General features: G+C 42.3%; 1 protein-coding gene across 1 annotated transcript in view; it reads right to left on the reverse strand.

Moving 5' to 3' along the window:
* LOC111951530 (proton myo-inositol cotransporter) overlaps positions 1-1109 on the reverse strand; it is a 76366-nt gene extending 75257 nt beyond the window's left edge. The window contains 1 exon segment of the mRNA XM_023969704.2: positions 285-1109. Coding sequence (XP_023825472.2) covers positions 285-831 — 547 coding nt within the window. The 5' untranslated portion in view covers positions 832-1109.
* Between the last annotated feature and the right edge of the window lie 16529 nt (positions 1110-17638).

Consider the following 17638-nt stretch of genomic DNA (forward strand, 5'->3'; position numbering starts at 1 on the left):
CATTTTCAGCGGGCCGCTTGCTCCTTAGGGAGGGGCATTCTGCCCCAATAGTTGGGCAAGACACCCCTTTTCTAGAATTTTTGTATTTTAATAACTAAAGACTTGTCAACCATGTTCATTTATTTTCTGTTTCCACATTCTCACCAAAGTTCGTTTTTTTTGTGTCAGCAATTACATTTTTGTTACCCTACCTGTAAACAAGTCATCTCACCCCCAGGCTAATTGTCTTGTGAACGAGATAAGTAAACAAGTGAAAAGTTGCAGAAACTAAGGAGACACCTTACCAAGTCCAAGCCCGACAATGAGACGTCCGACCAGGAGAACCACCTTATCGGGAGCTGCGCTAAGCACTATTCCCCCAGATGTGAAGATAAAACTAGCCAGGAGGATGCAGACCCTGCGCCCGAAAACTCCGTTCAAGAACCCGCCGGCAAACGCGGACACCGCGGCGGCAGCCACAGTACTAGAGATCAGAACCTCCTGCCATAGGGTGCTGAGATTCATCTCCCTCTTGAGCAGGAGCATCGCTCCCGAGATTACCCCGGTGTCATAGCCGAACAGAAAGCCACCCAGCGCGGAGAACGCGGCCAGAACATAAACAAACCCAGGTGTGACATCTTGGTGGAACTGTTTACGCGCCTCTCTCTCCAGGTCCCCGGTGGTGGTGGCGGTAGCGGCATTGGCAGGGACAGCCTGGCTGTTGATGCTCGCGCTGGACGGAGCTTTGATGAGGCTCCGCTCTCCGTCATCGTTCACTTTCTTCCTCCTCTCACCCATCAGGTTGCTCATACTACGAAGACTATAGTCATTGTCGCTCGATTTTCGGGACATAAGGGAAACAAACGCACACACGAAATGTTCACAGGACTGTAGTTGGTTGTTTAGTTAGTTGTTAAGAGTAAGAGTTGTTTGTTGTTCTCAGTCGAGCAAATGTGGTCCAAAAAAACGTTAATTATTGATCGTTCAAGTTGACAGAAGTTGGTCTGTACCCGTGGTCACAGGCTACAGAAGTGTCATCACAGTGGTACTGATGAGGGCTTCTCTCTCTCTCTTTCAATTTTTTTTGAGCCGAAGAAGGTAAGGCATGGAGGAGAGTTGCTGTGTTCGTCATTGCCAGCGTCGCTCTGACGTAAAGGTATTGCTCTCCTGCAAGCTGCCATCTAGACACTGGCCGTGTTCCAGATAATCAAAAGGACTGTAGGTGTCTGACTGATTTACAAATCACCATGCATCATAAATAACGACTCGTTATTCGTTGTAGATCAGTCAGTCCATCACAATTTACCAATGATACATTGCAGTTTTGATCGTCTCCAACACGGCCATAATCATGTTTTCAATTCAATATGTTTGGCAATATTTTTTTAAGCCTATGTTGGGCAATGTCTACAAAAATGGATTTCGATGTGATTGTAGGATATTTCTGGTATCATAGCATTCAATTTATTTTATTATATTCCGCTTGTTTATACTGTAGGCTACATTTCCACACTATTATAAATCATTAGCCTATATAATGTGGTCTTTCAGTAATCCAGTGATATTGTGTCGTCTAACAATTTGAAATAGCAAGATGTGCAATGTGTAAATAATATCCCCCTACACCTGTAATATGTCTTTCCCATTTGCTTTTCTCCTCAGCAAATGCAAATGCAATGATAGTGTGCCCTCTTCAGGGCAAACCTCAATATTTCAATTATATGAACTGAAGTGCTTGTTACAGTGTAGAGTGGTTTACTGTATGCAAGTGGTGGGTATATGCCCTGTCATTTAAACAACTCCGTTTTTTTCCATTTTGATTGTAATTTTGTGGGACCTATTTTATGTTTCATAATGTCTAGTCGGTGGAAGATTTATCAACACAAGGACTTGTTTGAAGGGAGTGTGACAAAAAATGCACCCAATGATTGAGGGAAATCAATTCAAAGCATTCTTCCTTCAGACTTCCTTCAAACGTCAACAGTGAAGAGGCGACTCCGGGATGCTGGCCTTCCAGGCAGAGTTCCTCTGTCCAGTGTCTGTGTTCTTTTGCCCATCTTAATCTTTTCTTCATCTTTTTTTTTGACTCTTCTGTTTCACCACTCTCGCCACCCTGTCTGTGTCGCACCAAACGACGAGCATCACAAACACCGGGAATCTTCCCCTTCAGTTGGTCAACTTTTACATTTACTGCTACCCCAGTAATCACTCCTTTCAGTGGTACCCTATTCTTGAGAGCGAAACAATTCAAAGGTCTTGCCCCCATTCGTTTAACGCCAAGCGCCTTCTCCCTCTGACCAGCACAAACACAAACAATTATTATTAGACCACTTCTGGTTACCCTCACCGATTCCACAGCACCCAACTCTGTTTTCACCCACCCTGAAACCACATATGGATCAGCCAAAAGGCAAGGGTCCACTTTTTCCAAAAACTTCACTCCTACTGTCACAGACTCATCTTTCTCCAGACCCTCGATGCAAGCCTCGGGCTCCGAGAACTTCACCCACACCTACCACCTCCGATACTTGTCCCTCATTCACTTCCATTTCTCCTCCTGTCTTCAGCTCACTCTGCTTACACTTTCTACTGTTCTTCTTTAACAAATAATCTCCCTTTTTTCCACCGTTTCTAACCGCCTCACGCTCACCGTCTTCCTCCCCCTCTCTCTTAGACCTCCTCTGCCTCTCTTTTTCCCTCCATTCCTCCGTATTCCAAGTATGCGTCTCCTTATGAAAGTACTGCACTTCTCCTGACATACATCTTGTTCTTATCTTGTCAAGGGACGCCATTTAACCGGCTGTCACAATCTCCGTACAATAACCACAAACCCCATCGGGATGTCTCTCATTTGTATCTGGAAGTAGCTAGCAACTTAGCTAGTAGGCTTGGGTGCTTGACTGCCGTTGTGAGGCCAGAGCACTCGGATCAACCCTACTCCTCGGCCAGAACATCCAATGTGCGCTCTGAATGATCCGAGAGCAAAACGCTCTAAATTTACGAATGGACAATCTGACAAAGCTCTGAATTTACGAAAGCCCAGAGAGCACTCAGAGCGCAATCTGGTACTCCAGATTGAATTTACGAACACACCCTACAGTATGTGTCTCCAGTGCACGCAGTAGGTCTTTTATGATTGGCTACATGTACACACACACAGGTCTTGTCATATACACTACTGAAGGGGGGGGGGGTTGCACTTTCAGCAGGTGGTTCTCTCACATCTCCCTTAAACGGTCAGGTTGACGTTTTTTGGAGGAATCTTGTCCTGGAGGCAGGGCAAAGTTAAAATTCTCGATATATAGACTACCAGTCAAAAGTTTGAACACACCTACTCATTCAAGGGTTTTTCTTTATTTAGATTATTTTCTACATTGTAGAATAATAGTGAAGATATCAAAACTATGAAATAACACATATGGAATCATGTAGTAACCAAAAAAGTGTTAAACAAATCAAAATGTATTTCATACTTGAAATTCTTCAAATAGCCACCCTTTGCCTTGATGACAGCTTTGCACACTCTTGGCATTCTCTCAACCAGCTTCACCTGGAATGCTTTTCCAACAGTCGTGAAGGAGTTCCCACAAATGCTGAGCACTTGTTGGCTGCTTTTCTTTAAGTCTATGGACCGACTCATCCCAAACAATCTCAATTTGGATGAGGTCAGGGGATTGTGGAGGCCAGGTCATCTGATGCAGCACTCTATCACTCACTCTATCACTCTCCTTCTTGGTAAAATAGCCCTTACACAGCCCGGAGGTGTGTTGGGCCATTGTCCTGTTGAAAAACAAATGATAGTCCCACTAAGCGCAAACCAGATGGGATGGCGTATCACTGCAAAATGCTGTGGTAGCCATGCTGGTTAAGTGTGCCTTGAATTCTAAATAAATCACCAACCAGCAAAGCACCCCAACACCATAACACCTCCTCCTCCACCAATACACCTACTTCTCCATGCTTTACGCTGGGAAATAAACATGCGGATATCATCCGTTCATGGAACCAAAAATCTCCTATTTGGACTCCAGACCAAAGGACAAATTTCCACCGGTCTAATGTCCATTGCTCGTGTTTCTTGGCCAAAGCAAGTCTCTTCTTCTTATTGGTGTCCTTTACTAGTGGTGTCTTTGCAGCAATTCGACCATGAAGGCCTGGTCTCCTCAGAACAGCTGATGTTGAGATGTGTCTGTTACTTGAACTCTGTGAAGTATTTATTTGGGCTGCAATTTCTGGGGTGCAGTTAACTCTAATGAACGTATCCTCTGCAGCAAAGATGACTCTGGGTCTTCCATTCCTGTGACAATCCTCATGAGAGCCAGTTTCATCATATCGCTTGATGGTTTTTGCGATTGCACTTCAAGAAACTTTCAAAGTTCTTGAAATGTTCCGGATTGACTGATCTTCATGTCTTAAAGTAATGATGGACTGCCATTTCTCTTAGCTTATTGGAGCTGTTCTTGCCATAATATGGACTTGATCTTTTCCCAAATAGGGCTATTTTCTGTATACCACCCCACCTTGTCACAACACAACTGATTGGCTCAAACGCATTTAGAAGGAAAGAAATTCCACAAATTAACTTTTAAGAAGGCACACCTGTTAATTGAAATGCATTCCTGGTGACTACCTTATAATGCTGTTTGAGAGAATGACAAGAGTGTGTAAAGCTGTCATCATGGCAAAGTGTGGCTATTTGAAGAATCTCAAATATGAAATATATTTTGATTTGTTTAACGCTTTTTAGGTTACTACATGATGCTGTATGTGTTATTTTATAGTGTTGATGACTTCACTATTATTCTACAATGTAGAAAATAGTAAAAATAAAGAAAAACTCTTGAATGAGTAGGTGTTCTAAAACTTTTGACCAGTAGTGTACATAGTAAAAATGAATGAAAACCATTTAATGTTAGGATTAAGCATAAGGTTAGCAGTGTTTTTAATGTTAGGGTTAGGTTTAAAATCAGATTTTATGACTTTGTTTCTGTCAGCTAGTGACTACCCTGCAGGACTTTCTCCAGTACATGAGTCTTCCCAATAAATGCCAACCTGATGAAAAGTGTTCTTTCATCTGTCATGCATGTGTTGAAGTGTGTTATTTTTATCCATTGCAGGGAGCCCCACCACAAATGGATCAGGTACCTACAGACCCATGATGTTCCTATAGAGTGCCTCATCCTCTAGAGAAAAGCAGAAAAACATCCTGCTGTGTATAATATCTCAACAGATCCTTATTGATGTTACTATCCTCTATAATGGGATGATTAACTATATCCAGCAGAATCTTTCAACTATTTAATCTTTCATTGACCGATTAACTATTAATGCTTTGAATACAGTGGGCTAATAAAGTCCCATTACTTGACCAAACAATGTTATTTTGTGATAAATGGATATTGTGTAAACTACAATCTAATCTGTCATTTTAAATTAAACTTGAATACAAATATCTGCACATTCCAAAGATTCAAAAGTCATTTCTTCACTTACTAACTATTAAGTCCAAGTAGGCGTAAAATGTCCCACCTAGTCTCATTTGTACCATAAGATGTAATAGTTTTCTCCCTTTGTTTGGCAAAAGGGAAGAGGTGAGGACAATGTGATTAAGAATCCTTCCAATGTATTAGGTAAGATGTAGGCTAAAGGTTTTCTCCTTTTGTTTGTGAACAGGGAAGTGGTGAGTAAAATGGAACAATGACGAACGTGCAGAAGTACATTAGGTAAACTGTAGGTGCTTTGGGTCATTGATTATGAAATATCAGAGTTTAAACATTGACACTGTATACACAGAGTGTACCAAACTTTGGGAACACCTTCCTAATATTGAGTTTCACCCCCCCCGTGCTTCCCACAGTTTTGTCAAGTTGGCAGGATGTCCTTTGGGTGGTGGACCGTTCTTGATACACATCGGAAACTGTTGAGTGTAAACCCCAGCAGCGTTTCAGTTCTTGACACAAACCGGTGTGCCTGGCACCTACTGCCATACCCCGTTCAAAGGCACTTAAATATTTTTTCTTGCCTGTTCCATCTCTGAATGACACACACACAATCCATGTCTCAATTTTCTCAAGTCTTAAAAATTCTTCTTGAACCTGTCTCCTCCCCTTCATCTACACTGATCAAAGTGGATTTAACAAGTGACATCAATAAGGGATTATAGCTTTCACCTGGATTCACCTGGTCAGGCTATGTCATGGAAAGAGCAGGTGTTCCTAATGTTTTGTACACTCAGTGTAGTACCGTAATGTCTATTTTAGCCAACTATTAGTAGTAAGTGTTAAGCACTGATATCTATTAAGAAATAGCCAATCTCTGTTTTACTTTGAGTGTTGGCCCTTTTTACCTTCCGAGAGAGTTCTCAGGGGTTATCGCCACGACTGTGTACGTCTCACTTCAAGCCGACACCAAAATGTATCAAAGATCTTCACTGGACCCTGAACAAACTGCAGACATTAACTGTCCAACTCGCAGAGATTTTACGCTGGACCACTGCTACATGCCTTTTCGTCACGGGTATAAGGCCATCTCCCGTCCTCCGTTCAGCAAATCTGACCATGACAAAAAAAAAATCCTTCCTGCTACAAACAAAGACTCAAGAGGGAAGTTCCGATGATCAGGTCTGTACAACACTGGTCTGACCAACTAGAATCCATCTTCCAAGACTGTTTTGATCACGTAGACTGGAATATGTTTTGGGTAGCCTCTAGGGATAACATCAATGAATACGTTGACTCAGTCACCGCATTCATAAAAATATGCTTAGATGATGTGATATCGATAGTGTCTTTCAAAACTCATTCAAATCAAAAACAGTGGATTGATGGCAGTCTTGTCGGGAAACTGAAGGCGAAAGATGCTGCTCATAAACACAGGGGACAATTGTATGGGGGACAATTGTATGGTTAAACAGTACAAATACAACCTATCCAGATCGATCAAGATGGTGAGACACAAGTACAGTACAGGGACAAAGCGAAGGAGTGATTCAGCGGGAGTATGTGGCAGAGGTTTCTAACGATCACTGATTACAAAAGGAAGTCCAGTCACGTCTCGGACGCTAATGCCACCCTACCGGACGAGCTAAACACCTCTTTCTCACACTTTGTGCAAAACAACTCTGAGCTGCCAAGGAGAGCCCCTGAGGACAACGAGGGCTACTTGCTTATGGTCTCCACAGACAATGTCTGTAAGTCATTCAAACGTGTTAACCCTCGCAAGGCTGCCGGCCCAGACGACATCTCAAGCCACGTGTATAGACCAGCTAGCTGTTGAGTTTTCTGACATTTTCAATCTCTCTAGCTCAGGCCGTTATCCCCAACTGCTTCAAGATGTCTACTGTCATCCCCGTGCCCAAGAAAGTGAAGGTAACTTAACTGATTGACTACCGACCTGTAGAACTCACTTCTGTCACCTCCTCCCTCCCCGACACACTCAACCCTCTCCAATTTTCCTACCGCCCCGCTACAGGACGATGCAATTGCCATTGCACTGCACACTGCCCTCACCCATCTGAACAAGAGAAATGCCTATGTGAGGATGCTGTTCATCGACTACAGCTCGGCCTTTAATACCATAGTGCCCTCTAAGCTCACCACAATGCTCACAGCCCTGGGACTGAATTCCTCCCTATGCAACTGGGTCCTGGCCTTCCTGACGAGCCGCCCCCAGGTAGTGAAGCTAGGCAACTGATCCTCAACACGGGGGCCCCATAAGGGTGCGTGCTCAGTTCCCTCCTGTAAGCCCTTTATACCCACACAGTTCGAACTCCATCATCAAGTTCGTGGACGACATGACAATAGTAGACCTGATTACCAACAACGACGAGATGGCCTATCGGGAGGAGGTAGGCACTCTGACAGTGTGGTGCCACGTAAACAACCTCTCCCTCAATGTTGGCAAAAACAAAGGAGTTGATTGTGGACTTCAGGAGGAACCACACGGTTCCTCCTGAACTTCACGTTCAATCTGAAATGGTCAAACCACACGGACACCCTACTGAAGAAGGAGCGACAGCGACTCTTTAACCTCAGGAGGCTGAAGAAATTTGGCCTGTCCCAGAGGGCCCATTGGGTGCATACTGCCTGCCCTCCAGGACACCTACTGTATTGTATCTACAACTGCCAGAACCCCCCCCCCCCCAATTGCACCTTAAAGTCTTGAAGCCCACTGGCTGCGTCTAAAATGGCACTCTATACCTTAGATAGTGCACTACCTTCAGTAAAGAAAATTGTTGCTTCCTTATGTGTATGCAAAACAGGTACAATTTCTTCCTCCTTCCTGGTAATGAGATTAAGATAATATTTCACCGGTTAGGGACACCGCCCATGTTATTACAATACTCTTTTTACTGAAGAATTTCTCAACCAGGTGTATGACCTATAGTGCCGTGATAATGTATTTGTCCCTTTTCTGATTTTCTCTATTTTTGTTACTGAATGTTATCTTATCTTCAACTAAAACCTAATATTAGATAAAGGGGACCTGAGTTTACAAATAACACAAAAGTTCTACTTATTTTATTTATTTAATTTACAAAGTTATGCTCACCCAATTCCTCTGTGTGAAAAGGTAATTGCTCCCTTACACTCAGGAATTGGTTGTGCCATCTCCAACCAAACAACTTTACTGCCTTGTTGCAAGGTTTGGAATGTTTTAATCTCTTTGAATTCTTATTTTCACTCTGCTGTCATTTAGGTAATTATTGTACAATGCTGTTTATACATTGTCAGTTTTATCCCATCACAGCCATTGAACTCTGTAGCTGTAAAATCAGCAAGGGCTTTGCGGTAACATCCCTAAGCATTTTCATTCCTGTCCTGCAGTTCAGTTCAGAAGAACAACTGTATGTTTGATGTGTCTGGGTGGTTTAAGACATCATTATTAATTTGACCACCATATTCAATGTCTGATTTATTATTGTTATCCATCTACCAATCACCCTTATTTATGGGGTCTTTGTTATCGAATATGTGCTTGAAGTTCAATACTTGACTGAGGGACCTTACAGATGTTCTATGTATGGGGGACAGAGGAAGGGGTAGTCATTCAAAAATCATGTCAACCCCTATTATTTCACACAGAGTGAGTCCATGTAACTTATGTGATATGTTAAGCCAAATTTTACTCCTGAACTAATTTAGGCTTGCCTAAACAAGGGGCTGAATATTTATGCAACAACCATATTTTAGTGATGAATTTTGTATTAATCTTTAAAAAATTTATATTCTACTTTGACATTATTTTGTGTAGATTGTTGACAAAAGAGTCACTGTATATAGCTATTAATTCTCGAAGAATAAAACTTTGAAATGCCTCGTGTGCTTAATTCAAATGTAATATCCCATCAGAACCCAAAATATATGCTTGTTTTACTCAATTGTTTTTAAGCAATGTGATTGTAAACAAACACTGCATAGCCTCAAAACATGGTTAAAACTATCATTTTTATACAGTATCTGTCACGCCCTGACCGTAGATTGCTTTGTATGTTTCTATTTTTTGTTTGGTCAGGGTGTGATTGGGGGGTTTTCTATCGTTGTTATGCTCTAGTGTTTATTTCTATGTCTATGGCTGGTATGGTTCTAATCAGAGGCAGCTGGTCAATCGTTGTCTCGATTGAGAGCCGCCCTCCTGTCCAGAGGCCTCAGAGCCGCCCGTCAGTCCAGAGGCGCCACTCACTCTCAGACTATCAGTCCAGTGGCGTCCTCTAGTCCGGGGTCGCCGGTGAGGGTTCCCGCTCCAGAAGGCATTACGGGAAGTGGGTACGAGCCAGAAGTTGGAGCGGGTCCAGTCCCTCAGAACCACCACCGCGTAGTAATGCCTGCCCACGACCCCCGCTATAGGTTCGGTTTTTGCAGCCGGATCCGCACATTTACTGTCGGCGCCTGACTGTAATTGCTTTGTATGTTCTATTTTTTGTTTGGTCAGGGTGTGGATGTGGGTGGGTATTCTATGTTGTATGTCTAGGTGTTGTTTTCTTATGTTTTAAGGCCTGGTATGGTTCCTAATCAGAGGCAGCTGTCAATCGTTGTCTCTGATTGAGACCATACTTAGGTAGCCTGTTTTCCACTTTTGTTTGTGGTGGTTGTTTTCTGTGTCTGTGTTTTCACCATACAGGAACTGTTTTCGATTTCAATTTCTTTCATTCACTTAGTTATTTTTGTATTTTTCGTGTTCTGATATAATAAATATCAACGGACACTTACAACGCTGCATTTTGGTCCGATCCTTCCTACTCCTCATTCCGATGAAGACTACGTTCGTTACAGTATCTTGGATGGTCAGTCCTTGCATCATAGCTCTATATGAATTGACTGGTTACATTTCCTCCAGCCCCATCCATGCAGCTGCTTACAGTGGAGGGGGTCTGCTTTGTTATTGTTTGAAACTACATATTGCCCCTTTAAGGGACTGAGTGGGTCAAATTATACCAAAAATCGTATGTATGGTCATATTCTTTCAAAAATGTCTATACAATAGCATACTGTTTCAATTTTATTTGGTCTTCACACCATCTTTAGCATTAAGACATCACGTTTGTTTTTATGTCCCTATACATTAATACAGCTGTGGGGGGGCAGACTGCCGGTTTTGGGAATCCCTGCCCATAGAGTGTAATCGGCTAAATCTGCAATGGCCACTAAAGGCTGTAAAGCTAGAACATCTTAATTAGACATATCCTATCTTTTTTGTAAAAGATGGAATCGTACCTCTCTGCTGGATATAATAATTATATGGGACTTTACATACTGTAGAGGGGCAGGTTTGTCACATTTCTTAAAAGTGACAAAGTATATAATATCAGATGATAATTTCATTAAAAGACAGTAGACTTCAGGGAACAAGTTTTCTTTGTATTTAATACATCCACTTTGAAAGTGAGAATATTCAACATGTTTTCAATGATTAAAAGGAAGAAGAAAGGACACGTGGTGTCGGTTGTTGATTGGTGTTGCACAAACAATTTTTAGACATGTTAAAGTCTCCGACAAGGTACACGGGGCATGATGACTCCTTGCTGTCCCCAGTCCGCCTGGCGTTGCTGCTATAGCCTAGATTTCAACTGTTCTGCCTCGCGGTTATGGAACCCCTACTCATGTTCCAGAACCTGCTGTCTTTTTCAACTCTAATGATCGGCGTGCTAATGAAAAGCCAACTGAATTTTAGTCCTGATTATTATTTGACCATGGCTTGTCATTTATGAACATTTTGAAATATTGGCTCTCTCTAATTCTCTCCTTCTCTCTTTCTTTCTCTCTCTTCGGGAGGACCTGAGCCCTTAGGACCATACGTCAGGACTACCGGGCAGATGATTCCTTGCTGTCCCAGTCACTGGCCTTGCTGTTCTCATTCCAGTTTCAACTGTTCTGCCTGCGGTTATGGAACCGCCACCTGTCCAGACCTGCTGTTTTCAACTCTTAATGATCGGCTCATAGAAACAAGACAACTGAAAATTATTCATGATTATTATTGACCATGCTTGTCACTTATGAACATTTTGAACATCTTGGCATAGTCTGTAATAATCAACCCGGCACAGCCAGAAAGAGGACTGGCCACCCTCATAGCCTGGTTCCTCTCTAGGTTTCTTCCTAGGTTTTGGCCTTTCTAGGGAGTTTTTCCTAGCCACCGGTGCTTCTACAACCTGCAATTAGCTTTGCTGTTTGGGGTTTTAGGCTGGGTTTCTGTACAGCACTTCGAGATATTAGCTGATGTACGAAGGGCTATATAAAATAAACATGATTGATTGATTGATACTCATTATAAGGGTAATATGTGGTTGACTGGGTTAAGACTTTGTTAGCCTGCTGAGATAAAGCTGAGGCTTTGGTCCTGCTTGCAGCGGTCTCTTCAAAGAGGAGGTCAAAGGAAGGTGAAGTGTAACACAGGTGGTCTGGTGACCACGATGAGTAAGGTTGTCATTTTTTAACAAGGAATTTGTGGAGTGGTTGAAAAATGAGTTTTAATGACTCCAACCTAAGTGTATGTAAACCTCCGACTTCAACTGTAGAATTCTGTTGGTGGCAAGAATTTGATATAATCATTTAAATAGGAAAACTCTAAGTGTTGAATCAAGTGCTGTTTTTTGTACCAGTCCATAAACCATGTGCCATGGAATCGGTACAAACAAGTTCCCTACCTTCTCCCTTTTCCACTTGCCTCCTCTGTTTTTGTGGTATTTCTGCAGTCAGTTGGTTGTACATTTGGATTGAGCAGATATTCCCATTAATTTCCGATAGCTACATATGTGACATAACTCCCCCGTTTCTATTCATAATATCATTAAGAAATATAATTTTAAAAAGTATATTTTTTTCCATAAAGGATACTTTTTTTAATGAGTCAGTATATTTGAGTTTAACCATAACATTTGTTGTAATATCTGTTCTATCTTTTCTGGAGGATAAAACTGAAATTGAAACCAGCTTTGTGTGGCTTGTTTAATTTTCAATTAGTCGGACATAAGAAGTTGTTATCTGTATAAAGGCACAAAGGCCATTTTAGAACAAAGGATGAGCCTTTCTTAATAATCTGCTGGAGAACCATTGTGGTGTAACTTACAGTATTTAGTGAGAGGTTTAAAGGTTTAATATTTAATCATTTAAGTGATGAGTGACTTGTCTGAGACATTGTCTGGTGCACAGGAGACCTGGCTTAGAACCTCCTCAGTCAAACTAACACGTCTTCAGGCAAGGTTGCTCATCCCATGCATGGATCACTAAGCCACCTCTGTTGCATTCTCATTAAATGGGGTGTACAGATCCTTCTGCTTCTCTTTGCCATAGAACGTGTTGTTGTGCAGTAGGCCTGATTTCAAACCCAGTCAGTTATATTGGTGCCGTGATCTCTGAGTATGGGGTCAAAGGGGGTGAAATGTAACTGAGGTGGTTCGATGAGTAAACTTGCTGGAGACTTGAAGACTTGTGTTAGCTTCCTGGACTCACCCCTATGGGCTTTGGCTAAGTGAGCTAACACAGTCTTCTAAGTGAGCTAACACAGTGAGCTAACACAGTTTTTCCACATTTTGTTGTGTTACAGCCTGAGTTGAAAATGGATTAAATGTAGTTTTTTTGGCTCTGTCCATAATGTCAAGTGGAATTATGTTAATGTTATTTTTTTTAAACAAATTAATAAAAAAATGGAAAGTTGACATTAGTCAATAAGTATTCAACCCCTTTGTTATTGCAAGCCTGAATAAGTGCAGGAATAAAAATGTGTCACATAATAAGTTGCATGCACTCATTCTATACGCAATTGATTGTTTTTATTTGTATTATTTTTAACGACTACCTCATCTCTGTACCCCACACATAAAATGATCTGTAAGGTCCCTTTCAAACACAGATTCAACCACAAATGGATTACAGTCAATATTCACACTGAGCTAAAAGGTAGAGCTGCCGCTTTCAAGGAGCGGGAAGCTTATAATAAATCCCGCTATGCCCTCCGATGAACCATCAAACAGGCAAAGCTTCAATTCAGGACTAAGATCGAATCGTACCGCACCAGCTCCAACGCTCATCGGATGTGGCAGGGCTTGCAAGCTATTACAGAGTACAAAGGGAAGCACAACCGAGAGCTGCCCAGTGACACGAGCTTACCAGACGAGCTAAATAACTTCTATGCTTGCTTCGAGGCAAGTAACACTGAAACGTGCATGAGAGCATCAGCTGTTCCGAACAACAGTGTGATCACACTCTCCGCAGCCGATGTGAGTAACAGGTCAACATTCACAAGGCCGCAGGGCCAGACGGATTACCAGGACATGTACTCCGAGCATGCGCTGACCAACTGGCAAGTGTCTTCAATGACATTTTCAAACTCTCCCTGTGAGTCTGTAATACCAACATGTTTCAAGCAGACCACCATAGTCCCTGTGCCCAAGAACACTAAGGTAACCTGCCTAAATGACTACCGACTCGTAGCACTCATGTCTGTAGCCATGAAATGCTTTGAAAGGCTGGTCATGGCTCACATCAACACTTTATCCCAGAAACCCTAGACCCACTCCTGCATAACGCACCAACAGATCCACAACTGATGCAATCTCTATTGCACTCCACACTGCCCTTTCACACCTGGACAAAAGGAACACCTATGTGATAATGCTATTCATTGAGCATTAAACACCATGGTGCCCTTAAAGCTCATCACTAAGCTAAGGACCCTGGGACTAAACACCTCCCTCTGCATCTGGATCCTGGACTTCCTGACGGGCCGCCCCCAGGTGGTAAGGGTAGGTAACAACACATCCGCCACGCTGATCCTCAACACGGGGGCCCCTCGGGGGTGCGTGCTCAGCCCCCTCCTGTACTCCCTGTTCACTCATGACTGCACGGCCAGGCACGACTCCAACACCATCATTAAGTTTGCTGAAGACACAACAGTGTACTCAGCACCGACAATGATGAGACAGCCTATAGCGAGGAGGTCATAGACCTGACAATGTGGTTACAAGGACAACAACCTCTCCCTAAATGTGATCAAGACAAAGGAGATGATTGTGGACTACAGGAAAAGGAGGACCGAGCACGCCCCCATTCTCATCGATGGGGCTGTAGTGGAGCAGGTTGAGAGCTTCAAGTTCCTTGGTGTCCACATCACCAACAAACTAACATGGTCCAAGCACACCAAGACAGTTGTGAAGAGGGTTTAACAAAACCTATTCTCCCTCAGGAGACTGAAAAGATTTGTCATGGGTCCTCAGATCCTCAAAAGGTTTTACAGCTGCACCATCGAGAGCATCCTGACTGGTTGCATCACTGCCTGGTATGGCAACTGCTCGGGCCTCCAACCGCAAGGCACTACAGAGGGTACTGCGTACGGCCCAGTTCATCACCGGGCCAAGCTTCCTGCTATCCAGGACCTCTATACCAGGCGGTGTCAGACGAAGGCCCTAAAAATTGTCAAAGACTCCAGCCACCCTAGTCATAGACTGTTCTCTCAGCTACCGCATGGCAAGCGGTACTGGAACACCAAGTCTAGGTTCAAGAGGCTTCTAAATAACTTCTACCCCCAAGCCATAAGACTCCTGAACATCTAATAAAATGGCTACCCAGACTATTTGTATTGCACCCCCCCTACACGGAGCGCTGCTGCTACTCTGTTATTATCTATGCATAGTCACTTTAATAACTCTACCTACATGTACATATTACCTCAATTACCCCGACACCGGTGCCCCCGCACATTAACTTTGACTCTGTACCGGTATCCCCTGTCACGCCCTGACCTTAGAGAGCCTTTTTATGTCTCTAGTTGGTTTGGTCAGGGTGTGATTTGGGGTGGGCATTCTATGTTTTGCATTCTATGTCCTTTATTTCTATGATTTGTGTTTTCTATGTTTTGGCCGGATATGGTTCTCAATCAGGGACAGCTGTCTATCGTTGTCTCTGATTGGGAATCATACTTAGGCAGCCCTTTTTCCCACCTGTGATTGTGGGTAGTTGTCTTTGTTAGTGGCATTATAGCCTAAGTAAGCTTCACGGTCGTTTCCTTTGTTCTTTGTTGTGTTGGCGACATTTATCAAAATAAAAGAAATGTACGTTTACCACGCTGCACCTTGGTCTTCTTCCAACGACATCCGTGACAGCCCCTGTATATAGCCCCACTATTGTTATTTACTGCTGCTCTTTAATTATTTGTTATTCTTATCTCTTACTTTTTGGGGTATTTTCTTAAAACTGCATTGTTGGTTAAGGGCTTGTAAGTAAGCATTTCACTGTAAGTGTCACACCCTGACCTTAGAGATCCTTTTTATTCTCTATTTTGGTTAGGTCAGGGTGTGACTAGGGTGGGCAATCTATGTGTTCTATTTCTTTGTTGGCCGGGTATGGTTCCCAATCAGAGGCAGCTGTCTATCGTTATCTCTGATTGGGGATCATACTTAGGCAGCCTGTTTTCCACCTTAGTTTGTGGGATCTTGATTTTGTTAGTTGCTGTATAGCCTGCAGAACATTACGGTCATTTTGTATTTTGTTGGTTTTTGGTGTTCATTTTAAATAAAAGTAAGATGTTCGCCTACCATGCTGCGAGCGCACTTGACAAATACAATTCGATTTGATTTGAAATACCAGGGAGGTTTTCCATTGCCTCGCAAAGAAGGGCACCTATTGGTGGATGGGTAAAAGTTATTGTGAAGTTATTAATTACACTTTGGATGCTGTATCAATACACTCAGTCACTACAAATATACAGGCGTCCTTCCTAACTCAGTTGCCAGAGAGGAAGGAAACCGTTCAGGAATTTCACCACGAAGCCAATTTTTATTAGCGCTGTAACGCTAGCAAATCTTCCTGGGATCCAACACCAATTAACAAGACATTACAAACAACCACAATCAAGACTTCACAAACATTCAACAAGTAGACAATACAGATAATGAAAATACCTGACAGGAAACACATTTAACATTCAGTTGATGCTTTCTATTTGCTGTCCAGTCATATGGTCTTTCACATTAGATGTTCTTTTATTTTTTTCTTGAAGGTGGATTTAATTTTTGCCTGAGAAATATGGATTGGTAAAGAGTTCCATTCATCTATGGCTCTATATAAAACTGTAGATTTAAGGCAATTTGTCCTTGGCTTGGGTTGTTTTAGCTGCCCTGAATTTGCCTGTCTGATTTGGTGGTTATGCGTGTTGCTAGTATGTACTAACTGGACTGAAAAATACTGTTTAAAAAAAATCTATAACGTTCCTAAAGAAAATCCGAAGAATAGATAGTAATGTGTTTTTAACGTGAAGCCATGAGAGATTCTGATACATTTGGATAATATTCATACAGTTAGAGCAATGAAGAGCTAATCTGGCAGCCAAGTTTTGAGCCATTTGGAGCTTTTTTTATATCTTTCTTTTCTGCAGATGACCATATAACCGGACAGTACTCTAAGTGTGATAGGACCAGGGATTGAATCACCTGATTCAGTGTGCTCGATGTTACATACTCTGAACATTTTCTTGTAACAGCAATTCCCTTGCCCATCTTAATAACAATATTATCTATGTGATCTGACTATGATAAAGCTGCGTCCAACATGACGCCTAGTAGTTTCGTTTTTTCACTTTCTCTACATGTGTTCTATTCATCAACAAATTCAATTGGGGAACATCAGCAAGCGTATATCTTGAACCAAATACAATACATTTAGTTTTAGAAATGTTCAACACCAATTTCTTCATATCAACCCACTCAGACACCATTCTTAGTTCACTGCTCAGTTCGTCTGTTAGCTCATTACATTCTGATGCTGCACTATACATTTTAGTCCTCAGCATACATGACCACTCTTGCTTTGTTCATTACTGAAGGTAAATCATTAGTAAAGATAGAGTAGAGAAGTGGGCCTAGGCAACTTCCTTGAGGACCACCATAGTGTATATCTTTACTGTTTGAAAAGCTACCATTAAAGAACACTTTTTGCCTTCTCCTGGATAGATAGCTTTCCATCCAGGATAGAGCTGCAGACTTAAAACCATAACATTTGAGTTTACCTAGTAACAGTTCATGATCAATTACATCAAAAGCAGCACTGAAATCTAGCAACACTGCACCAACTAACTTCCTGTCATCCATACTCTTTAACCAATCATCTGTCATTTGTGCTGAGGCCGTACTTGTAGAATGCCCTTCTTTGTATGCATGCTGGAAACCAGT

The sequence above is a fragment of the Salvelinus sp. IW2-2015 genome, linkage group LG24, assembly GCF_002910315.2.
Source record: "Salvelinus sp. IW2-2015 linkage group LG24, ASM291031v2, whole genome shotgun sequence".
Classification (NCBI taxonomy): domain Eukaryota; kingdom Metazoa; phylum Chordata; class Actinopteri; order Salmoniformes; family Salmonidae; genus Salvelinus; species Salvelinus sp. IW2-2015.